Source organism: Amphiprion ocellaris, chromosome 3, assembly GCF_022539595.1.
Source record: "Amphiprion ocellaris isolate individual 3 ecotype Okinawa chromosome 3, ASM2253959v1, whole genome shotgun sequence".
NCBI lineage: Eukaryota > Metazoa > Chordata > Actinopteri > Pomacentridae > Amphiprion > Amphiprion ocellaris.
Window position 1 is genome coordinate 36,599,086 of NC_072768.1, and position 25,079 is coordinate 36,624,164.

The 25,079-nt window shown below is 36.8% G+C and overlaps 1 protein-coding gene across 6 annotated transcripts in view; it reads right to left on the reverse strand.

The window, feature by feature from the left end:
• The window catches only part of LOC111578088 (aminopeptidase N-like), a 70,316-nt gene extending 47,990 nt beyond the window's left edge, over positions 1 to 22,326 (reverse strand). For 3 of the 6 annotated variants that reach the window (XR_008600233.1, XR_008600223.1, XM_023284684.3), the window contains exons 1-18: positions 21,980 to 22,325; positions 19,629 to 19,726; positions 18,166 to 18,282; positions 15,221 to 15,407; positions 15,000 to 15,142; positions 13,879 to 14,015; positions 12,212 to 12,338; positions 11,296 to 11,450; positions 11,106 to 11,219; positions 10,872 to 11,015; positions 8,250 to 8,315; positions 5,698 to 5,763; positions 3,485 to 3,657; positions 3,007 to 3,086; positions 2,784 to 2,914; positions 1,178 to 1,233; positions 251 to 398; positions 85 to 176 (exon numbers count right to left, since the gene is read on the reverse strand). Coding sequence is in view for 4 of the 6 variants with exons in the window: in XM_023284684.3 (XP_023140452.2) it covers positions 85 to 176; positions 251 to 398; positions 1,178 to 1,233; positions 2,784 to 2,914; positions 3,007 to 3,086; positions 3,485 to 3,657; positions 5,698 to 5,763; positions 8,250 to 8,315; positions 10,872 to 11,015; positions 11,106 to 11,219; positions 11,296 to 11,450; positions 12,212 to 12,338; positions 13,879 to 14,015; positions 15,000 to 15,142; positions 15,221 to 15,407; positions 18,166 to 18,282; positions 19,629 to 19,726; positions 21,980 to 22,119 (2,174 nt within the window). In the remaining 2 variants the exon portion in view is untranslated. Of the gene's footprint in view, positions 1 to 84; positions 177 to 250; positions 399 to 1,177; positions 1,234 to 2,783; positions 2,915 to 3,006; positions 3,087 to 3,484; positions 3,658 to 5,697; positions 5,764 to 8,249; positions 8,316 to 10,871; positions 11,016 to 11,105; positions 11,220 to 11,295; positions 11,451 to 12,211; positions 12,339 to 13,878; positions 14,016 to 14,999; positions 15,143 to 15,220; positions 15,408 to 18,165; positions 18,283 to 19,628; positions 19,727 to 21,979 lie in introns of all 6 variants that reach the window. The other 3 variants (XM_055006620.1, XM_055006622.1, XM_023284686.3) reach the window with 1 other exon arrangement.
• Between the last annotated feature and the right edge of the window lie 2,753 nt (positions 22,327 to 25,079).

A 25,079-nucleotide genomic window follows, 5' to 3' on the forward strand; every position in this document is an offset into this window, starting at 1 on the left:
TTAAATTTACTCTAATATATTGTTACCTGTTCATTGGTGTGTATTTGTGTGTGTTAGGGTGTGTATTCGGCTGTGTGTACCCACTGGTCAGTGTGTCCTTCAGGAACATGAGTCCAGTCTGACGTCAGGTTCTTGAAGTGCATGAAGAGGGGAGTCACCTGCTTCTTCAGGTAGTCCTGAGGTAACACACAGCAACAGGTGAGCTCTGAGTGTCATAAAAACGAAGGTAAACCATGTAAAATGTTTGCACCTGCATCGGCTGATAGACTTCGGTTCGGTCCAACATGAGGTAGTAATAGTTGAGGTTGTCCAGAGCAGACTGCCAGGGCATGAAGTCCATCTCCAGGGACAGATAGGAGGTGGTTCTGAGAGCCAGAGTGGTGGAGACCAGCTGAGCTCTGCAGGAGAAACAACAAGTTAAATGTTATTTATGTTAATATGCAGCTGGGATGTTGGTCTAATGGTGTCTTTTACTAAAACGATGGTGTTGTTATGCCCTCTGGTGTAAAAATGTAAATTAGTCTGCTGGTCTTTACAGCAAAATATCCTTAAAACAGCATAACAGATGGTCTTATTGGGATGTTTGATGCATTTTACTGCTGAAGCTGATTAATAAACTGAAAGTAATGCATCATATTCTGTACGATCATCATGTGTTTGTAATGCTGCTGTCATGTGACTATAGATTTAACTTTTCAGCCACTCTGTTCTCATATTTGTGACATTTTCCAGCAAATAATAAAACAGTTTATATATCTTAAAAAATAGAATAGTGTTCTTTACTCATAGGGGAACAGTTATTCTTTCAGTTTAAGAGATCAAATGTAATTTTAAATCTCCAAATTTAGAGAAACACAGCTTCCACTGAGCAGGAAGGGCATGAAATACTGTTCTGAGCAGTAACTGTACACTACATTTATTCATATAAAGTGCAATATTTCCCTCTGACATGAAAGTCTGAAGTAGAAGAACATGCAAGTAGCCCAAATTTGTAGTTAGATACAACACCTACTAGACATACTTGGTACATTCTCAACTCATAAAATAGTAAACTGTACATAAATCTGTCAGATGAATGTAGTGAAGTGAGAAGTGGAAGGCCGCATTAACAGAAAGATACTTGATTAAATGTGCTGTGGTTGTTTTCCACAGTCTGATTGCAGCTAGAGGAACATACCTGGCTAAATTAAAAGCATCGTCCACAAGCTGAGCTCTGTTTATCACTGGTATGACCTGAAACAAACCAGAAAGATTCAATATTATCTGTAAAAAACACAATCATGAAAGATACAACAGCTGCATTTATATGGATGGTATTTCTTCAACCTGATGAAAGTAATTCTGATTCCAACTTAGCTGTTTACATGTAAACTAGTTTGAGAAGATGTGTGTCTACAAGCTCCAAAGCATTTATTCAGAATATAACTTTAGTTCTGTCTGCTGTGAAGGGTCTAATCTGCCTCAAACTTTAATGAGTTGATTTCAGTTTCATCTCATTTTTCATGTGCAATATTTTACTATCATGCGTGATATTACTTATCGGCTCACTATAACTGCAGTCAATACTCTAATAATACTAAAACAATACTTTATTTATATAGCACCCTTAAGAACAGCATTCACAAGGTGCTTTGACATTAAAAACATTCAAACACAGACAATCAAGAAAAACGTAACGAAACAAGGAGGGAAATTGTGACAAAGGGAGGAAGCAAAAACATAAGAGACACACATGGACAGGGAATGTCAACATTCTTTAAAAAAGGAGGGAAACTGACAGAGGGAGGAATCGAAAACACAAAAGACACACAAAGATATACAATTTTAAATACATAAGCATGGAAATAGTGAAAAAGGAAAAATCAGGGAAACTGACAAAGGGAGGAGGTAAAAACACAAGATACACACATGGACAGGGAATGTCAACATTTTTTAAGAAGGAGGGAAACCATGACCAAGGCAGGAATCAAAAACACAAAAGACACACAAGGATAGGGAATTTTAAAATACAAAAGCAGGGAAACAGTGAAAAAGAATGGAAACAGTGGCAAAGGGAGAAAGTAAAAACACAAGAAACACACGAGGACAGGGAACATCAACATTTTTAAAAAAGGATGAAACCATGACAAAGGGAGGAAGCGAAAACAGAAAAGATACACAAGGACAGGAAATTTTAAAATACAAAAGCGGGGAAACTGTGACAAAGGGAGGAAGTAAAACACAAGACACACATGGACAGGGAATGTCAGGAATGTTTTTTATAAAAGGATGGAAACCATAACAAAGGCAGGAAGTGAAAACACAAAAGATACACAAGGATGGAGACTTTTAAAATACAAAGGCAGGGAAACTGGGACAAAAGGAAGGGAAACAGTGACAAAGGGAGGAAGCAAAAACACAAGAGACACACAAGGATGGGAAATGTCCTTTTTTTTAAAAGGAGGGAAACCACAATTTTGTTCCCTTTTTTTCACCAATTAAAGACGTGGGACAAAAACAAAGAATACATTTATTCCAGCTAGAAAGAAACAACTGTATTAAACATTTACATGGTTCTTAGGCACCAATATTCCTGTTTAATGGCTTTTAAAAAAAATCAGTGGTTACAGGAGGCATTTTATTCAAACTGAGCTGTTATTGTGATTATTAGTGGAAAATTTGCGTCCATGTAGATGCAGTTAATGAAAACTAAGCAGGAACAGCAACATAAATATGATGAAGGACTAATTTCCTGAGTAAACTCCCGTGGTGCCGGTCGGATAATAAAACAGAACCATGCCTACCTGGTGATCTGTGCTCAGCTGAGTGAAGAGACGCTCCCAGTTCCCCAGGTCGTAGTTCACTCGGTAAAATCCGGTCACGTTGATGTTGGCCAGAACCCACGAAGCTCCGCTCCTCATGCCCGGGTTCACCGCTGATGGAGGACCAACACAAAGTCAAAGAACATTAACAACAGAAACACTGTTTATTGTGTTTACGAGGGGTTTTATCAGAATATTAATGCACCTTCCTTCTCCAGCAGCCACCAGATGTCTGTCTGGACCTCACCGGCCTTCATCCACCGCACAGGAACCGGCCACTCGTACCTGGAGGAAGCAACACATTTAATTTATAATCAAGCTTTTACTCATACTACAGCGCCCCCTGGTGTTTGGAGACCAACATCACAGTTTCTCAATAACTCAAACTAAACTCAGAATTATTAGCGCTTTTTAAGTTACAAAATCTGTCAATATTTTCTGACATTTTACAGACCAAACAATAAGTCAATTAATCAACAACTATGTCCCGGATTTGTACTTATAATAGTACAAGCGTCTTCTTTATTTGAAGCCACAAAACATGTGAAGTTTCCACGGGAGGGAACTGAGAATTAAATTTGTAACATCACTAAAAACAGCTGCTACAGATGTGCTGCTGTTCATGAGTGGAGATAAAAGCAGTCCCTGCAGAGACACTGATGTACCGTTAAGGTGTTACCTACTTGTATGGCGAATCGACCGTGACGTTGGACTCTGGATCCAGCAGAAAGTGTTGCTGGGAAACTTTCCCCGAGGCCGTATCCACGGTAACCACAGGGAAGCCCATCTGGAGCACCCAGGGGTTCATGATGTCCTGAACTGGACGAGGAAGTAAAACATCGTTGTCTGTCACCGCCTGTAGAAATATTTTAAGAAATAATCGCTTTATAAAGTCAATGCATTTTTATTACTACATGTAAAAACAACAAGTGTGTTTCTTATCAACTAGAACTGCAAACAAATTTAATACTAGAACCTTTATTAAAATAAGTTTAATAAACAGCTGCATTCGGTGCTCATCAACATCATTATTTATCTTTGATGAGGAAAAATAAGACTTAAGAGACAAGTTTAGTTTTTAGGGAGTGTGTTGTCAGAATACTGAGCAATCATTTTGTATTATATGCAGATTTTACAGCTGTTTTTGTCTGTAGTGTCCAAATGTTCTGATAATTTGTCAGGAAATCTGTAGTATTACATCCACTGGCCCAACTAAATGGAGACTACTGGGTCTAACTTATTTACTGAAAATTTATTCTAATTTGGCTTCAAATTAACTGACACCATGTCAAAGAATTAATCGGTGTGTTTGCATTTTGTTCAAGAAGATGGACAAAAAATTCAGTAAAAACAGCAGTTTGTGCATCACAGCTCAACAACCACCACGTCAAATCATCAGATCATCTAAAAACAGCAGCTAACTTGTCTGAGTTTTATTAATCAATAGTTCTTGTGCTGGATCACCAGTTGATCAAGTTCTACTTTCAGAAATTACATTTGTACATGAGCCAGTTGGTATAAAATAATCAGGCACCATTGATTTAATATGCTGTAAGTACGAGCTTCTTATGTGGATTAAGATTTCATTTAGACCAGGGGTGAGTATTCACTTTCACCTCCATAACTTTTACACTTTGAAAAATCATCCAGCTGGCCTGATTGGACCCTTCGGCGGGCCTTATGTTTGACACCCCTGACTTAGACCAACGACATGAGTGGACTGTGGAACATGTAGTTCATCAACAGACAACCTGTAGATGTTGTTTCCCCTGCGACTAAAAAATTGGATTTAATGGTCACAGTGAGATACTACAGACCCTAAAAGTCCCTACCAGCTGATACACATGAAAATTTTGGCCATAGGTAGGTACTTTATTGTGAAATTCAAGAACCAGCAGCATATTCATTCTTGCACTGCACATCTCTGCACTTTTAAACTTTATTTTTATTTTTATTTTTTCTGTTAAAAAATTTTTTCACCCTTGTATATATTGTAAATAAAGCTGCTGTAACAATGTAAATTTCCCCTGGAGTGGGGAGAAATAAAGAACTTTATCTTATCTTATCTTATCTTATTAAACATACAGAATACACAGAAATATAAGCGGTAAGAAGGGAGCACACAGTGGATATAAAGGCAAAATCATGTACAGAATGCATATACTAAAGCTAAAAACTGTGTAGATGGTGTATAAGTAGGCAGAAAAATATAAATCTGTGCAATAAGTGCAAATAACCAGAGATGCCCATTTATATACATGTCCAGTTAACCAACATTGTCAGATAAAGTTCAGATGGAATATTACATGTTTATCTCTGTGAGGAGGAGTTGAAGAGCCGTATGGCCTGTAGGACAAATGAACTACAGTGGTGGAAAAAAGTTTTTGGACACCCCATACATTTGTGAAATACTGCATTAAGAATCACTCTTAGATCTTCAGGTCCAATTTCTTTAAGTACAATCACAGCCATAATACTAAACAAATCCTAAAAAGGCCATTAAAAGCTTAAAATTGAATGGCTCCGTAAAAATAAATTACTTTGATTATTGGGCCATTTTGGTAGAGTTTAGTTTTGTTAGTTTTTCTTGTAAACAATAAACAAAAAAAATCATTTGTATTTGTTTGCGTCTGTCTAATGCAGCCACACCTTTTGAAAGACAAAAAAGATTTTTCCACAAATATTTCATGATAATATTTGAGATTGTGTAAAATTTTAAGGGTGTCCTAAAACTTTTTTCCACCACTGTGGATACTTTCTGGGTATAAGAGTAAATAGCGTTTCTGCACAGCTATGATTAAGAACTATGTGTTGCAGCTGTAGCTAAATGTAATTTAAAAAAAATAAAACAACAACTTCTAATAATACATTTTGAAATAAGAAATCTTCACCTTACCATTTGTAGATGTTGCCACAAGTCATTTCCCACTGTGTTGCTGTAGGCGAAGTGATTGAGGTACGACTGCAGACAGAAGAAAAACAATCAGCTTCATCCTGTCAGAATGTTTACAAAGATGGCCAACATGACTGATCCCCAAAAGTGAAGCTAAATATCTCCATATTTTCCTGTCACGGTGAAGCTTGTTCATGTTGCTGATCAGTTTGTTATCGATCAGATATTTTCTCCTGCTGCCCTGAATAAAGTGACTGATTTATTGTTTGTCTCCAGCCACTAAATGAGTTGTTCTGCAGTAAACTGCACTAACTGGTTGTAAACAAGACAGCAGCACTTATTTCTGCGTCTTTATATTCAGTCTACGATCATAATTCGTTTTTGTGTGGCTGATTCATCTCAACACTTGATTTAGTGCCTCATCTAAATGTACAGTACATATTACAGAGCTCCAGACATTTGCAAGCTTTTCTTGAGAGTGCGCGAATTGAAATTTCAACTGGTCGCATTCGGACGAGTGAATAAGGATCATTAAGCTGCACTAGTGCTGCTGTATTACTTATATAACTTCAGTGGCTCTGTCAGTCTGTTTAACAACAAGCTGTTTAGTTGATTGGTGTTAAGAAGATAAGGTGATCTGAAGCTGATTTTTTAAAATGAGAATAAGAGAAGAGGAGGCGGACAGAGAGAAGTCCGACACACTGGTGAAGGAAAGAAGCATTCATTCACTTGCAACGGTTAACATAGAAGCAGGAATGCAAAATTAAATGAACATTAATCACAACTATGCTTCCCCCCAATTACATGAACATGATCTACTGCGGTATTTACGCAAAAGGTACATGTCCCCAGGATCTATCAATTTCTCGCATCCCATTCATTACTCCGCCAAGAAATGCCAGTTATGTGTCTGTCTGTCTGTCTGTTAGCAACATTACTCAAAAACGGACCAACAAATTTGGATGAAATTTTCAGGGAAGGTCAGAAATGACACAATGACCAAGTGATTAGATTTTGGCAGTGATGAGGCTTATAGTCTGGATCCACGGATTTGTTAAAGATTTCTGCATCATTGCCAGATAGCAGCACAGCGTCACTGTAACCATGACAACAAGTAAACACTACGTCAGCTGCCTGCTGATGATCACATGATTGTGATCCTACTACAAATCCACCACTGTGGACTCATCAGGACTTATCCATTGGAAATGATCCAAGGAACAACTGATTAAATTATTGGGGGTGTTTCTGAGTCCCATCAGTTCCCGCTGCCTGCTACATATTTAGGTCACGTGACTCGGTATCCGTACATAACGTACACATGCAGAACACACATCTGTGCTCAGCACAAGGTCAGGGAATGAACAGCCTTGGCGGAGTACTGCGCTCTCTGAGTGCTTTTCTTGTTGTCTATGTGAAATGCACCACATTGCATGCTGGTTCCGTTGCAGCACGTCACCCCAGAGCTCATTTGCATAAAGTAGTTTGATTTCTACTTCATGCAAATGAAGCGCGGGGAGCGGAGGTCTGTATGAAACTGTCTAATCAAGCCGTCGTTGAACTAAAATGAGGACAGATTCAGCAGCTTATTTCTCGCCTCAAATGCTTTTGGAAATATCTTTTGCTGAACTGTTTTCGTAATAAAAAAGAAAGTTTGCAACCAAGCCGCCATGTCGATCCGACGCTTCTACTGGACTGAAGCGAAGCAGCGGTCATGTGACCAGCTACTGGCCCACTAGTGACCCACCCACCAAGCAGGCGATATCAGATGCGGTACGTTTACATGCGAGAAAAAACGCCCCTGTGGACACGTACCATTACTAATGCAGTCTTCTCGACAGGCACTGTTTTTTCCACTCATACAAAAGACAGAATCTATTAAAAAAATCACTCGGTTCCATCTTGGAAAGCACAGCTATATTTCACGGACTAGGAAGCTTTTCTAAAAACATGTTTGTGTTCTGAGATTTGCAAGATACAGCATCTATAGTTGATAAAAAATATACAACTACATGTATTTAATGTGACTTGAGCATGACCCAAATAAATTACGACAAAAACAGTAAGATTAGAAAGTGTGCATCAGTCTATAGTATCTAAATTCTCTATTATTTTCCAGCAGTTTAGTACATCTACACACTACAATAGATTAAAACCCTGAATCACATTCTACAGTGGTTAACTGTGATGCACACAGTGAGAGAACTGGCAAAGAGAAGACCATAGAAAGGTAATTATTTGGCTTACATATATTGCTGAGAGTTCCTGGATTAGTCCAAGCACCCAGAAGACAGTAGTTTAACTATTTTCAGGGTCATTTTTGGTCACACACCTGTCTGAACACACCACAGATACCCAACAGCAGATACAGCAGACTGGAATGTGGGGCGTTTAGGGAACATCGGTAAACTGAAGTGTTTATCAATAAGAAAATGTTCAGCAAGTGATGTGTTTTGCCTGTGACAAGGTGGGAGGATAGAAAAAGTTGGTCGCACCATTACTACCAGTGAAAAAGGTCATCTGGAGCCCTGTATTATGTAATTATGTAAACTCACACTGAGTCCCTGGACGAAGATGGTCTCTGAGAGGAAGTCGGACAGCATCCTCAACACCGCTGCACCCTGAGGAGAATGCAGACGGAATGAATGAATGAATGAACGAATGAATGAATCAATCAATCAATCAATCAATCAATCAATCAATCTATAGCAACAGATACAAGTTCTATTGAACAGTGCAAAATTATTACATTATATACACTACCATTTAAAAGTTTGGGGTCATCCAGACAATTTCATGTTTTCCATGAAAACTCCCACTTTTATTCATGTTCTAACATAACTGCACAAGGGTTTTCTAATCATCAATGAGCCTTTCAACACCATTAGCTAACACAATGTAGCATTAGAACACAGGAGTGATGGTTGCTGGAAATGTTCCTCTGTACCTCTATGGAGATATTCCATTAAAAATCAACTGTTTCCAGCTAGAATAGTCATTTACCACATTAACAATGTCTACACTGGATTTATGATTCATATAATGTTATGTAAACTGCTTTTCTTTCAAAAATAAGGACATTTCTAAGTGACCTCACACTTTAGAACAGTAGCATACAACACACTGTACAGCAGCTTGAGAACACCAGTAACTCAACAGATGTGTCCATAATTTAATGTGTATATATAATTCTTCAGTATATAATGGCCTGGTTGCACGTCACAGTCACTCTGCTACAGGTGGAAAAAGTTTGGGCTTGTTTGTGTGTTGCTGTTTTTTTTTTTTTTTTAAATTATTCACATTCACCAGCTTTGGGGAGCTATTTAAGGAGCTGGAAAAGATTTAGAGATGCTTAAAGGCTACTATTGCTAATTTAACATTTTATATTTGTCACTGATGCTTATAACCAGTGCACGTTTGCTTAGACTCCAGTAGATTTTTATAATAAATAAAAATGCCTACACTAGCGAGACCAATTTTAGCTTAATAGGGATAGTGCCCTATAGATTTTTATACTAGAACAGACTACATAATATAACTGAACACTGTTATTGTGGAGGAAATTAAGATTTTTAATGTTTTTGCATTTATAATAACTAATACAACCCTTAGATATTATGGCACCTGTAATGGGCTGTAGGGTATATTGTGGATCTGTGTTCTGTAAGAGCTAAGGTGACCTCAGTCCATCAAAGATGAGAACCTAACACACCAGACGGCGTTTACTCCAATGGTGACGTGTGGAAACTTGTTCAGATGGAACACTTTCACAGGGTCACAAAAGAAAACATCATAAAAGCCGATAAAAGACGTCTATTGACTTTGCGATAAGGCTTGACTGATAAAGGTAATTTTATAATCGGTGTCCAACAGGTGAAGGCTGCCTGAACTTTAGCTCTGCAGCTCAGTGGATTCATTAAAACAACGGACGATTTGGGAGCAGTTTGTGGCTCCTGCAGAACTTGATTAAACTAACATCAGAAAGGTTATAGAGCCGTACACTGGTCAAGTTATTGTCATTTGCACACGCTGCTTTGAGAGTAAAAGGATGTGTAAAATAACTCCAGCAAATGATGTCAGAAGATGGATCATACGTATGGAGTGTGGGATTTTCCAAAGCACATTCACAAGTTGTTTCTGTCCTTTAACTGCAGTAAAATCAGATTTTATAGATAGAGAAGCTAAATATGAGACTCGTAGAGTCCTGTCGTTGATGATTAAACAAAGATTTATGACGAGCTGTACAGACGTTTTATATATTTATTTGATATTTATTACTCATGTTAATGGAAAACTGAGCTCTGCTGTCTAGAGATAACTTAAGGTGGCTGTCGTGATTTAACCTCCATGTAGAGATCTAAGGAGAAGCTAATCCTTGTTCTCAACTTGCCATTTTCAGTGTTCAGAAGTAGTTGTTGTTCTTTACCATAGTGAAGTGAAAGAATAGTTTTAAATTGACCAACTAAAAATGATTCATAAAGATTTCTCTTCATTGTTCTTTAAATGTTTGGCTAGTTTCTCCTTCTACACATCTGGAACCAGTTGCCAAAACAACTGCTTGTGTTTCCAGCTTCTTCTACTCTGTTAAGCAGCCATGTGGCCTACAGCGCCACCTTCTGACGACACTAGCAGCAGAGTTTGTTCAGTTATTGGAAACAAGCCTTATTCACATTTGCATTTTAGCTTCAAACTATTTTCGCTTGACAGTTACACTATCGTTCAAAAGTTTGGGGTCACTTAGGAATGTCCTTATTTTTAACAGTCAAAATCTGGCTGCAAGGATGGCAGAAAACATACACAAAGGCTAATCGATGATTAGAAAACCCTTGTGCAGTTATGTTAGCACATGAATAAAAGTGAGTTTTCATGGAAAAAAACATGAAATTGTCTGGGTGACCCCAAACTTTTGAACGGTACAGTATATGGAAACTAATTACCACATACAGCTGCTGAAGTCTGGTCATAAACTAGTGTTTAGGTAAACGTCTGCTGTTTTAAATGTGCTATATAAAAAACAGTGACTCGACACAAACAAGAAAGTCAGTTAGCTTTTACAAAATATTTGGATGAAGGGCAAATTGAGCAGTGGTGTAGTAAGTTATAAATTTAAATCCCGTTAAATTAAGGCCGATTACCAATGGATATGTATAAACACTAAGAGGTCGTGGTCTGTGTACCTTGCTGTAGGAGATGGTGTCAAACTGCTCAGTGATCTGTTCCGGCAGGACGATGCTGTCTTCTTTAGAGGTCAGAGGATGAGAGGAGGTCAAAGCATCGACTGCAAACACTCTGTGGACGTCATCGAGGACGATCAAGTCTTTCTGCAGCAAACAGACGCACAAAAGTCTGTAAATATGATTTCATACCATGAGAGAAATGTATGACATCCAAATGTGACGCTGTGTTCTCACCACGTTCCACGTGGGCTCGGCGTAGTCGGCTCCAAGGTATGCCACGTACGAAGCAAAGCCCTCGTTCAGCCACACCTCGTTCCACCAGCGCAGCGTCACCAGGTTACCAAACCACTGCACCAGATGCGACTAATCAATGAGTAAATCGATGAGCAAATCGATCAACACATACAACAAACAGACAGCTCACCATGTGGGCCAGTTCATGAGCGATGATGGTGGCAGTGGTTTCTTTGTTGCTGTTGGAGGAGGTTGCAGGGTCGTACAGCAGGTTGGTTTCTCTGTACGTCACCAAACCCCAGTTCTCCATGGCACCGAAATAAAAGTCTGGCAGAGCGATCTGGTCTGTGAGGGAAAGAGTAGGTTTATACAGGTAAGTCACGACGATACAAGATTAAAAATAAAGTCCACTCAAGCTGTATTGCAAAACAATATTTCCTCAAGTGGTATGAACCTACGCAAGACAGGATTTGTGCCAAGCTATGGGAAGTCACCAAAGCAAACAGAGCCATACAACTTTAACCCTCCTCCAAATCGGCTCTGCAAGGTGCCATGTTTTTAAGTTCAAATAGAGCCTTACATGCAGTGAAATAATAGAACTGCGTTGCATACTTTCATCAACCATCTCACAAAGAAATGACAGTAGTTTTACATGACAATGATCATTTTTTTCATTTTACAGTTGAATTTTTTTCTTTTCATGGAGTTGAAAAATTAACACAAGACACTTCTTCTGTTCAGGGTGCGTTTGCAAATACGTGAAACGAACCATTTTCAATTTATGTGTTGATTATAATTATTAAGCTAAGCAGAAGATGTTTCATATCAATTTTTTTTTTTTTTTTTTTTTTTTTTTTAATAAAAGATTTTTTTACTTTAAAATGGGTCAATTTGACCCGCAACATAACAGGAGGGTTAAACTGAGCATATAAGATCTGACTGCGCAACAGGAAGATGTAAGATGAAAGAAAAACTCTTCCAACACCCAAATACTCAGACAGAAGTGAGCGTGAAAATGTCAGCTGACCAGGAGGTGATCATAATCATTTTTAATTGTCCCCTGGGGACAAATAAAGTTTTCTGAATCTGAATAAAACCAGACTCACCTGACTTGCTCAGCGGGTACGAGATGTTGTAGTAGGACTGGAAGAAGTCCAGAACTGGTCCGGTCACATTGAGGGCGTAGTCACCTTGTCCCTGTTCAATGGCCTTCCTACGAGCCCAGATACGGATCTGAACACGAAAAAAACCTCTTCTGTCAATTATGTAGCTGCAGATATTTTCAGAAGCTACAGGCTACACTGAAAAATACGTAGAGCCATGGCAATAAAGGTAAAGATAATTTTAACCTTTAAAAAAATGTACAGAGGTCTGTAATGACAAACATGCCCACATTAAAACAAGGCCAAAAAAATGCTTTATTTTAATATTATCTTTAACTTTCAATGACTAACTTTCCCCCCAATTTTCTGTATTTTAACTCCTTAAATGCCAGTTTGATTACATGACACTCTTGTCAAAAATGATATATAATTAGTGCTAAGAGGAAAATTATTGTTTTGATTCACAGTCTTGGATGTATTTAATGGTAAACAACGTAATTCTAACGCGATATAATTTTTTACGTAGTACCAAAAACAACTACTGACACTCAGGACCTTAAAGACAAAAGCATCTTTGTCAGAAAAAAAATGCAAAACAATATTATATATTATTATAATTATTTTTCACTGACACATTACCACTGAATTCACAAAGAAAGCATCCGACTAATGGATGAATGACAGTGTATAGTAATATAATAAATGTATAAACAGCTTCAACAGACTAATTTCCTTTATGTTCAGTTTTTTAAACTGGAATGGAAATGCAGAAAATCAACGGTCTGAAAGAACCTTTTAGTTGCTGTATTGACTAAAACTTCAACGTACAACTGTTGATTTTCTGCATTTCCACACCAGTTTAAAAACCTATGTTGATGAAGCAAAAAGTTGGAAAAAGCTGCTACATACAGTTAAACAAATCCACATTTACATGTATTTTTGTTTCTATAGTGCTAAAATAATGTGTTAAATATTTCCTATATAAATTTCCTACAACTCTTTGATAATAAATCACCCATTTAAGTCATTTATGATTCTCGCATATGTCAAATCTTTGAACGTAATGTTTATTCATCCTCAGACTGTATGCCAAAGCCTTCGTGTTTCAACAGTAAATATTAGGAATGTGACACAGCTTGGTCACTTCTGCATTTTCTTTGATGCATTACGTTCAGACTGGATCTAAAACTGTCAAAGAAATTAATGAGAATACCGGTGTGTTCGTTGTATGGAAGCTTTATCTGAATAAAGTGGGACCTGTGACACTTTCACACATTCTGTAAATTCAGGTTTCAACTTTTGTGAATTATATATTTTTAATATTTATTTTTTTCTATCGTTTAAATCAGAATTCCAATGCTTTGTTGCTGTTTTTACACATTTTAATGCATTTTTCAGGCACTATTGTGTATGAAATGTGCTCTATAAATAAACTTCCCTCATTTAGCAGACATTAAATCAAATTAATGTGGAGTCCAGAACAGTTTTACTAGCTTTAGACTGCAGTTGTTTCTTAGCTGTAAACCAAACAGGTCAGAGCCATTTTACAACAGAGACATCAATAATGCCTCTGATCTACCAACAGATATATTTGAAAATTTTCTGTTTAACTTTAAGCCCTCCAGTCTGAGAACCTCTGTGCTAAAATGAAGGGAACACACAACAGTTACCAGTGTGTCTTCTTGTTTAGCTCGGAGGTGTGTGTAGTCAGAGACAACGATGGCCAGCAGGTAGGACGACATTTTCTTGCTGGGCTCAAACTTGGTCTGTGTCACGGCTACTCCATCGATAGTGGCGTCAACGACATCTGAGGAGGATAAACACAGTTAAGGAGAATTAACTTTTAACTTGTGCATATAGCTGCCTGGTTAAAAGCTTGTCACCTCAACTCAAGGCTAAAGGCCCAACTGCTTAACTTCTTATTAAAAAAACAAACTTGTGTTTTATATTTGTTTCGCTTTAACACGGGTGTCAAACTGATTTCATTTCAGGGGCCAAATGTAGCACAATTAGACCTCAAGTGGCCAGACCAGTAAAATCATGGCATAATAATCTATAAATAACAAAAATTCCAATTTTTTCCCTTTTTTTAGTGCAAAAAAGTCCAAGTACATTCTGAAATTGTTCACATTTATTGACATATCTTTTCACAAAACACAAACAACCTGAAATTTCCTAAGAAAAATAAGCCTAATTTCAACAATATTATGCCACAGTTTATCATTTACACATTACAACTTACAGATCACATCGTATCTTATTATTTTAAATTTACACTAATTTCCTCATCTTTGTAGTAATCCTGACACCACACCATGCAAACTAAATCGGAACTATTTAGGAAGAAGGTTAAGTTGTTCTTCTTATTGTAGATGTGTAAAATGTACAGTACCAGTAAAAAGTTTGGACACACCTTCTCATTCCATGGTTTTTATTTAATTGTTTTACACATTGCAAATTATTACCGAAAATATCAAAACTATACAAGAATACATGTGGAATTATGTTGTAAACAAACAAGTGTTAATTGTCAATATTAATCTACAATGTAGAAATAACAAAAAAATTAAAAAACATTGAATGAGAAGGTGTGTCCAAACTGTTGACTGCTAGTGTATACATTACAAACACATAAAAGTTGTGGCAGTACATCAACAACAGGGTTCCACCAAACCAAACTCTTTTGTACTGAAGCTACTGACTGACATTATATTGCACGGTGTTCAGTGTCTTCTCTGTAATTTGTACACTTTGACACCCCTGCTTCTTTAGAAACTGAATGGAAACTGACCTGTTTCCATGCCGTTGGAAAGGGCTACAGTTCCAGGCGGGTGGATGAGAGTCATGTGGAAAACTGCTTTCATCGCCGGCTCATCGAAACAAGGGAAAGTTTTCCTGGCATGAGTCGGATGCATCTGAGAAGTGGCAACAATCCTGTACATGATTAGCATAATCTGAAATTAGCTCACAGGCGTAAACATACTGTAGATGGACAAAGAGTAGAGAACTTACTTTCTGACTCCATCTTCTTCATATTCACTCCTGTAAAAGCCGGCTAAGTCGTCAGCTAGTTCTCCGGTGAATTCGGCGTACAGTTGATACGTCTGTCCTTGACTTAATTTACCGTTCAGCTCGATGACCAGGTACTGAGTCTTAGGCTGCAGCCATGTCGACTTGATAATGGGGGCAGAAGCACCACCTAGTGAAGAAAAATTTGATGTGAAATGGTGATGTGTATCTTCACCAGACTGTCTGTACGACCAGTGTGAATATTAGAACATCATCTACAAACAGTCGCACTTCATAGGCTGAGCTGCTGTCCTCATACACATTTAACAACTCCAAGATAGTCAAACTTTCTTTTGAAGAGTTATTTAAGTCCTTATTGTTTAAAAAGACATTCTTTTTCTATTCAAGTCTTGTATGGAATCAGTATAAAAATGTTTCAAGTTGTATTTATCACAAATTCTCCGTAAACTACTGAGAACAGTCTCTTCTTGCATCAGGAAAAGATTTGTAAACTAAAAAGGTACTCCATTGAAAAGACACCTGTCCTCTGCATCAACCAGGTCACAGATGTTTTCATCATCTCAACATAAAATAATTGGATCCTTAAAAAGCTCAAAATGTAAGGACAACTACCAGCTGGACACCATGTTTATTAAAAAACATTGGGATTTCCTTGTTCCACCTATTACTCATCTAATTAATCTATCACTCACACAAAGTCTTTTTCCCAGCATATGGAAACAAGCAATTATCACTCCAATTTTCAAGTCTGGAAATCACCATGTAGCCAGTAATTATAGGCCCATAAATATTCTGCCTGTATTGTCCAAGATTGCTGAGAAGGTTGTAGCCCAACAACTGACATCCTACCTTGACACTAGTAACTTTGGCTTCCATGAAATGCAGTTTGGCTTTCGGGCCAATCACTTCACTGACACAGCTACGCTGTATTTAATAGAGCAGATAAAATCTCAATTAGATAAAGGAGGGGTGGTTGGTGCTGTTTTTTCAGACCTCAGAAAAGCCTCTGATACAGTTAATCACAAAATTCTGATATCAAAGCTCTCAAAATTCAATTTTTCTCCTGGAGCACTACAATGGATGTCTTCATATCTTTCTGACAGATCACAGTGTGTCAAAGTTAACATCTCTCTGTCAGACAATGTCATGTGCTCCATGGGTGTTCCCCAAGGTTCTGTGTTAGGGCCTCTGTTATTCAGTCTTTACGTGAATGACCTTCCGCAGGTGTGCCATGGCATAGATGTACAAATGTATGCTGATGACACGGTCATTTATAATGTGCAAAAACTGCTGAGTTAGTGGCTGAGACACTAACGAATGCTTTGGGAAAGATTATAGAGTGGCTTGATCAGTCATGTCTCAACCTCAATGTTACCAAAACAAAAGGGACGTTTTTCTCCAAAACAAAGATGTCTGTCAGCGCTGACATTTTAATTAGGACTGAAAAAATAGAAATTGTGAGTGAGTTTAAATATCTTGGTGTAATGCTGGATTCTAATTTCAATTTTAAGTCACACATCAAAAACCTTGCAAAAACTATAAAATATAATCTGATAAACTTTCGGCACATTAGAGGCTGTCTATCTGTGGATGCTGCAAAGACCTTCATGCACGCTATGATCCTGTCCCACATGTCATATTGTATCACATGTTGGGGACAAGCTGGGCAGACTGTCATCAAACCGCTGGAGTCTCTTTACAAACAGACTTTGAAAATCCTGGACAAAAAAAATCTATGCAATACCACCATTGCAGGATTTTAGATAAGCATCATCTTCTGAGCTTTGAAAATTTTAAATTATTTTCAAATATGTGCCTTGTTTTTAAAATTTTAAATGGTTTGGCCCCTCCGCCGCTGCACCACTTCGTTCAGTATCGCTCGGCACAATCTATAAAATCCACGAGAATATCTTCCACCAATGACTGTTCAATACCTTTTCGACGCACCACCTTTGGACAGTCAGCTTTTTCTGTAAAAGCTACGACTCAGTGGAACGCCCTGCCTGATGACATTAACAACTGTACTTCTATCAGCAGTTTTAAAAGCAAACTGAAAAAACTTGCTTAAGAACACTCAGAACTGCAACCATTAATGTCTTTCTAATTGGTATTTGTGTGTGACTGTGTGTACATGTGTGCTTTTAAGAGTGTGTGTGTGTATGTTTTGTTTCACTGTCATGTATTTTAGTCTAGCAATGTCCTTTCAATTGGCATTTGTGTGTGAGTGTGTGTACGTGTGTGCTTTTAAGAGTGTGTGTATGTATAATGTTTTGTTACACTGTCATGTACTTTTTTGTAACATTTTAATATTGTGATGTTTTCACTGTGACCTGCCAAGGGACTGCAGATGGAAATTAGCTTAAAGCTAACTCTGGTGCAATACATCAAATGGCAACATTTATGTTTAATATTGTACATGGTCCCTTTTTAAATAAAGTGATAATAATAATAATAATAATAATAATAATAATAATAATAATAATAATAATAATAATAATAATAATAATAATAATAATAATAAAAAAGATATCTGTTTTTTGTAGGAGTGAAAAATCAGTAGAAATCTGGAAGCAACAAATGTAATTAGGTGATCTTTTAGACTTGTTCTTTTTTGTGTTAATATCTACTGGAAATTCAAAATCTGAACTTTTGCAATTGTTCTTCAATAAATACAAAATGCAAAAAACTTCCACTTTACACATCTGGTAAAGCCTTTTTATATGCTTGGACATCCGTAACTCTAAATACAATCTGCTGCTGTGGCTTATATATGCAAATTTGTAACTCTCATAGAAGAAGTGGTAAAAAAAAAAAAAAAAACTAACTAGAAACTATGAACTAAAATGATTTATGAGAAGTTATTAACATGAAGTGTTGCAGGTTTTCTTTGCATCTAGACTTTTTCTCTGTGTTACTATGTTGTGTACCTGAAGCAGTGAGTCTGACAATGTGAGCTTCATCCAGTTTGGTGTAGTTGAGTTTGTTGGAGTGAATCAGGATCAGATTGGTTTCTTTCACGCATTCAAACTGCACAGTCGAATGTCCTGATGGATACACAGGAAAAGACATAAATTTGAGGTCAAATGCATCCTGTTAGAAAAATAGAAGGTAAAAGGCGACAGGTTGTTAGAAATAGTACACAAGAAACAATACTTTGGATGGACAATGTAATACTCTAGCTCATTTTCATGCCAGATTTCTACATTTTGTGTTTAAATAATTGTGTATACATTGGATTTGCAAGGACATAATTATTGTTAGGTTAAAGTGCAGACTCCGCGCAAACTCAGGGACATGTATCAACATCCTGGTCTTATTGGGAAGGTGATGGACTACTCTAACTCACTGCAAAACCAAAACGAAATAAAAATCCAGAATTCCAGGTCAGATAAACTTCAGAGAAGCACTGGAGACCTGAAGGCAATTCTTCACTCTCTCTGCCACTGATTTCCAACAAAATACTGCTTCTTTAAAACAGCCACAATCCAAAAAAACAACAACTTTCAGGAACACTTTAAGGGTCAGTGTCATTTTAGAGGTCGGTGTTTCTCCATCGTCTCAGATTTTGTTCAGTTTGTTATTGGGGATCAAAAACTAAGTTTGATAAAATATTTTGACAGAATTTTGAGAACTTCGTATATTGTCAGACCAGGAATTTTCAAAATTTAGACCTCAGAAACACTATCTGAGGTTGAATATTGTCATAAATAGAACTCCCACAGCCATGAAACTTAGCTATAACTAAATTGATTCCAGTAGTCTCATGTGAGGCGTTTAGGGAACAACAGTAAATTATAATATCTATTGTTAGTGGATGTTCAGCAAATAAGGACTTTAGCCTGAGCCCAGTTTATAGGAGTGATATCAGAGAACCTCCAGGAAAAGACTGGTGACAAAATCAGTGTATTTTCTTTAGTTACTATCAACCTTTACATTGGTGAAAAACTAGGGGATGCAAAAACAACTACTAATCAGCATGCAAAGTGGATTGATAGCACAATGTCCCAAGAAAGAAGTGGATAATCCTGGTGTACCAGCATTACAAGAGGACAAAGTCAGTCTGGAGGCCTGTTTTTCAGTAAATACAACATTACTGGGTGCTACAGGCTTCATCATATTACCATAAACTGTAAATTTTTGCCCAGAGACTCTTAGACATGTTAAGCCAACCCAAGCTGGGAACCAATGGACTGAATAAGCTGACTGTAAATAAAGTTTTAAAAGCAGCTCCAGCAGCAAAGTCACATCTATCAGTCACAGGAGACATCCTAAAGCGGAATATTTTAATGATAATACTTCTGTACTTATTCTTAAATAGCAGAACCTTTGCTTGTGTGTTTTGAACTTGTTAAGCAGCCACAAGATGTAAACAAGCAGAACTGTTACTCACCTGTGAAAATGTAGAGGCCGGTGTCCGGGTGGCGGCTGAGTCGAGGCCACAGGGTGATGTTGTAGAACTTGGGAACCAAATCTGTGGGCAGACGATAGCTGAGGGGGAACAAACACAAAGATCATCTGTTTAGATGTGGACAACTTCATATAAATCAGCTGATAGCTTTATTGTCATTATAATGTAGTGCAAGACTGCAATGCAACAACATTTATAAGGTTCTCACTGAGAAAACAACATGATAGTCCATAAACTGTGAGCAGTGTGATGGCTGGGCACTCCCATGGTGTTTATCCTTGCATATAATTATTTAAACAGATGAACGTGGACTGTTCAGGCATCTGGAAATTGTACCCAAGGATGAAGCAGACTTGTGAAGGTCCCGATACCTTGGCTGATTTCTTTAGCTTTTCCCAGTGCAGTGTGTTTGAGGTGTGCCTCCAATTAACTCAAATGTTCTCAATTAACCTATCAAAAGCTTTCAAAGCCATGACATCATCATCTGGGCCTTCCCAAACAGTTTGAAGGCATTGTAATCTTAGTGTATGTAAACTTCTGACTTTCAAGAAACTAATAAAAAAAAATCTCTCACTACTCTGGCATTTAGCAAATAGAAATAATTTTAATAATCCGAACTGGCCTAAAACAGGAAAGGTTTAGTCTGATTTAATGTTAGACAGTGAGGGAAAAAAAGATGATGTGTCTTTTTATACAGTGTATGTAAACTTCTGGTTTCAACCATATGTAAAAGTCCAGACTGTAAACACCTCCATCCTGCACAGCATCCTGACCTGCTGTACATTATAAAAAGCTTTTCCTTTATCGTTCAGGTGATTTACTGCTCATCCGAGTTGAGTTGAACAAATATGGATTTTTCAAGGCCAATACTGATGCCGATTGGTGCTCAAGAAAGGCTCTAAAATGTGATGTTTTAACAGCATGTGATAGCAAAGAACCTGTCACTGATAACTAGTCTTCTACATTAATAAGGTTGACTATATTTCTATTTATCTGCATTTTTCATCTGTCTGCTACACTCACAGATTACTGCAAATCTAAGTGCAATTATAGCGATTTTATTCAACATTTTAAGACTTTCTGTAAACTCAAGCACTGTCTAGAAAAATGGTCTATTATGGGATGGCTACACCGTTAGCCGTTAGCATGACTCGTAGCTAACATTAGCTCTGGTGCTAACAGCAACATGTTTTACATTGAGGTGATACCGTCGGCTTGAAGTGACGCAGTGATCAGAAAACTCTTTGTTGTACAATTTGCACACAACCAGGCTTTTATCCAAGCTGCCATCGGGAAGATTTTTAAAAGAAAACTTTCTGCCCAACAAGCTCAATCTGGTCTTCCTTCACTGTTCACCAGTGCCTGACTTCACTCAGTGCTTCCTGTGCTTCTTCTTCATGTCTACAAACAGACTTTAGGTTCATTACCGCCACCTACTGGGCTGGAGAGTTCATCAGAGTTACCGGTGTGCCAGAAATGAGGAAACTTAGGAGGGTGCAATTAATTGCGTTATTATTTTTAACCCGTTATTTTCGCGGTCATTAAGTTAAGTAATCGAAATTAACGCATTAAAGTCCCAGCCCATATATATATATATATATATATATATATATATATATATATATATATATATATATATATACATACATACATACATACATACATACATACATACATACATACATACATACATACATACATATATATAATCTTATCTATTATCGTTTTATCCCACGAAGGAGACTCAAAATTTCATTGTACATACGTCCAGTGGCAATAAAAGCATTTGATTTGATTCGATCTGAATTCTGCCGGGCTCAACGTTCAAATCGCAAGACGTGTACAAAGACTATACGGGGTTTGAATGTAAATAGAAGCCTGCGAGGCCGATAACGTGATGTGGCGATGCCACTCAGGACGGGACATGAGAATCAGGTGATAATCAGACTTTGGGGAGACGAATGACATACGAAATGCAGCATAAAGAATCTTATTTACTTCAGCTGACCTTCAGACCAGCTTGATTTGCTGTAGGCAAATCTGTATGGCGTCAAATAAATCTCCTAGTGGACTAAAGATCATCGACTCTGCTCCATTTCTACTTTTCTTAGTTGTGGCATTATTATTTTATGTTGGAGTAATTCTGTGAAAGTTGCAGTCAGATTGGAAAAAAAATAACCTCACAGTATTTCTATGTTGTGGTTCTTCTCCTTCAGTCCAGGCTGTGAATACTGCGTCCCTCCAGCACTGTGAGATGCTGGTGAACTGTATCTGCTTCAGCCTTTAAGGCGAGTCAGATGTTGAACCTTTTTTTCGTCTAATTATTGTCCTACCTGTCCCAAGGAGCTGTGACGTCATCACCATCGTCTCCTGTCAGGGCAAGAGTCCACAATGTAACGAGGGTTGCCACGGAAACCAAGGCTAAGACCACACAAAGAACGCACAGTTTGCTGACCCGGCAGCTCTTTCCCATCGCGGACAGATGTGGAGGAATTCCTCCAGCTGCTGACAAACACACAACTGTACTGCAAAATGCTAAAATCACGTCTCTGAGGCTCTTGCAAACAATGACAAAGAGAAGCGACTGAAAGCATTTACGAGCCCCTAAGACTCCTCCATAATATAGTCCCGTCACTGTGTGCAAAGAATGGATTATATATTAGCGCTGAGCTGCTCTCGTGGGAAGGTTGCAACTGGAAACTGCTGATAAACATCTGCTCTGCAGCAATAAATCATCTACAATAACGTGTTAGTGCACGTTCACATATCAGCCATGAAGCGATGTCTGCTGAGAGAAAAGTTTAATGACTCACAGCGTTCAAGGCCAAACTTTCAGCTGTTTCCCACAATGCAATGTATCACGTTTTGCAGATTCCAGAATGACAAGTGCTGATACCAACACTGTAAGGTCACTCAGTTTTACTTTTCCACAGTGTATGTGTTATATTTGGTCCTACATGTGTCAGTACACTAAAAAATAATCTAAAAAAAGTGAAAATCTGGAGGTAAGGGTGCCAAAACAATACATTAATAAATGGTGAAATACTGCAATGTCCAAGAACTGTAAAAACCTGGGAAAACAACAGCAAATATTTGGAAAACAATGGTATTTTTCAGCTGATTTAAATGCAGTAAAACAGTGTAATTTCACAGTCACACATTGTAAAGAACAAATTACATTTTTTAAAAATGCAGATTTTGGATGTGGATATTATGTACAGTTTTGGCTTGTGTTTTTTTTTTTTTGACAGTCAACATGTACATTAATAGTTTTTTTTAAATTTTATTTTACTAATTATTACTTGTAATTTAACCAAACAAGGAAACTCTGTAAAACATAAAAAACATATTTACCATGTTTTAATCCTTAATATAAAGATTTGTTTTCACATAATAACAACTATCTGTAAAAGAATATTTTTTCTAATTTAAATACAGTAAAAATGGTGTAATTTTACAGTCATACATGGAAAAAGAACAAACTAACACTTTAAAAATATAGATTTTTTAAAGTGGATATTATTTACAGTTTTGACTTGCTTTTTTCAGGGTTAATGTGTAAATTAACACATTTTTTTTTCTATAATCTACCTGGTTATAGTTACTAATTTAACAAAACTGGGAAAATCTGTAAAACACTGACAAATTATTTACCATTTTTAATCCTTAATAAACAGATTTGTTTTCACATAATAACAACAGGGTAATTTTAGAGTCAAATGTTGTAAAGGAACAAACTACCATTTGTTAAAATAGAGAGTTTTAAAGTGGATACTATTTACAGTTTTGGCCTGCTTTTTTCAGGGTCAATGTGTAAATTAACACAATTTTTTCTGTAATCTACCTGGTTATAGTTACTAATTTAACAAAACTGGGAAAATCTGTAAAACATCAAAAAATTATTTATCATTTTTTAATCTGTAATATACAGATTTGTTTCCATATACCAAAAAATATCTGTAAAATAAAATGTGTGTAATTTTAAAGTCCTCCATTAAAAATTAGCAAATTATTGCATTAAAAATACTGATTTTTTTAAAGTGATATTATTTACAGTTTTGGACTGCCTTTTTAAGGATTAATGTGTAAATCAACACATATTTTTTTCTGTAATTTACCTGGTTATATTTACTAATTTAAAAAAGGGGAAAATATGTATGTAATATGTAATATCGAACGAAGTGGGATAATTAATATAATTAAACTAACCAGTCTTTTAAACTTATTTTTTCATGATTTAATGGAAATACTGCACTCAAAATTACCCCCAAACCTTAAAAAGTACAAGTTTGTTAGCTTAATTAGAAAACTAATGCCATTTAAGGTATAATTTTCAGGGATTAAGGTCATTTTCATTTGGTGTTTTTTTCTTGCTGTTATTGTTTTATATCATTAAAGAAACAACCTAAACTGAGGAAAAAATCTATTTAAATTACTATCATTATTTGTCTATCAGTAACTTGCCTTTTATAATGTCATTGGCATAGTATAGTTTAGTTTATTATTATTATTGATGTTTTGTTCTTTTTTTCCCACTTTAAAGGGATTAACTGTCAAATAGTTGTAGTGGAGTGACAAGAGTACAAAATAACATTAAAAAAAACACTTAAAATGTGTACCTAGTTACTTCAGTAAATATTATATGCTAAGACTGAGCACATTAACTTTTAAAGACAACTTTTTACAGTTTCTAACAGTTAAACAGCAGAAGCGGGATTTTAAACACGAACTTAACGTTGCTAGTTCATCGCTATGTAGCTAGTTAGCCTACATGCTAGCTAGGTGCTAACGCTACTGCGGTGTTACTCATGACGCTGCTCTTGACACGGCTTTTAAATGCACACACAGTCATGTTCCACTTTTTAGACGTGTCCTCAACATCATTGCAGTAGATATTAATTATATTCATTAAGCTGATAAAGCAAACCGACCTGTTTCAGAGGAGAAATGATGAGAGAACAGCGCTTGTGGTTGTCCGACTCGCGACAAAATGGCGTAAAACTAGCGGTGACTGTAGCAGGAAAACATATAATCCCGCAAAAAGTAGTTTAATGGAAACTATCACACATCAGAAATCCGGGCCGAAAAGAATGTGTAGCTTTTAAAAATCTATAAAAAAAAAACAAACAAACAAAAAAAACAACTATTTTGTGCCTCCATGTATATAAACAGTATGTAAACTTTTAGAAGAAGCAGGAAGTAGTTCTGACGTTCCCAGGAATTTGCGAGATTAACTTTATGTTAGTATTTTAGTCGTGATTTTTTAGCCTTTATTTGTTCATATTCCAAAAAAACTACCAACGCCGAATTCTCTTTTAGCAGTTTGTGTTTGCTATATATCATTAAATGTGCTGACAACTGTCTATAAACTATTATTATAATGAAGTAAACTTAAAAATGGGATGTTTCTCAGTAAAGTTCAGGAGCTACACA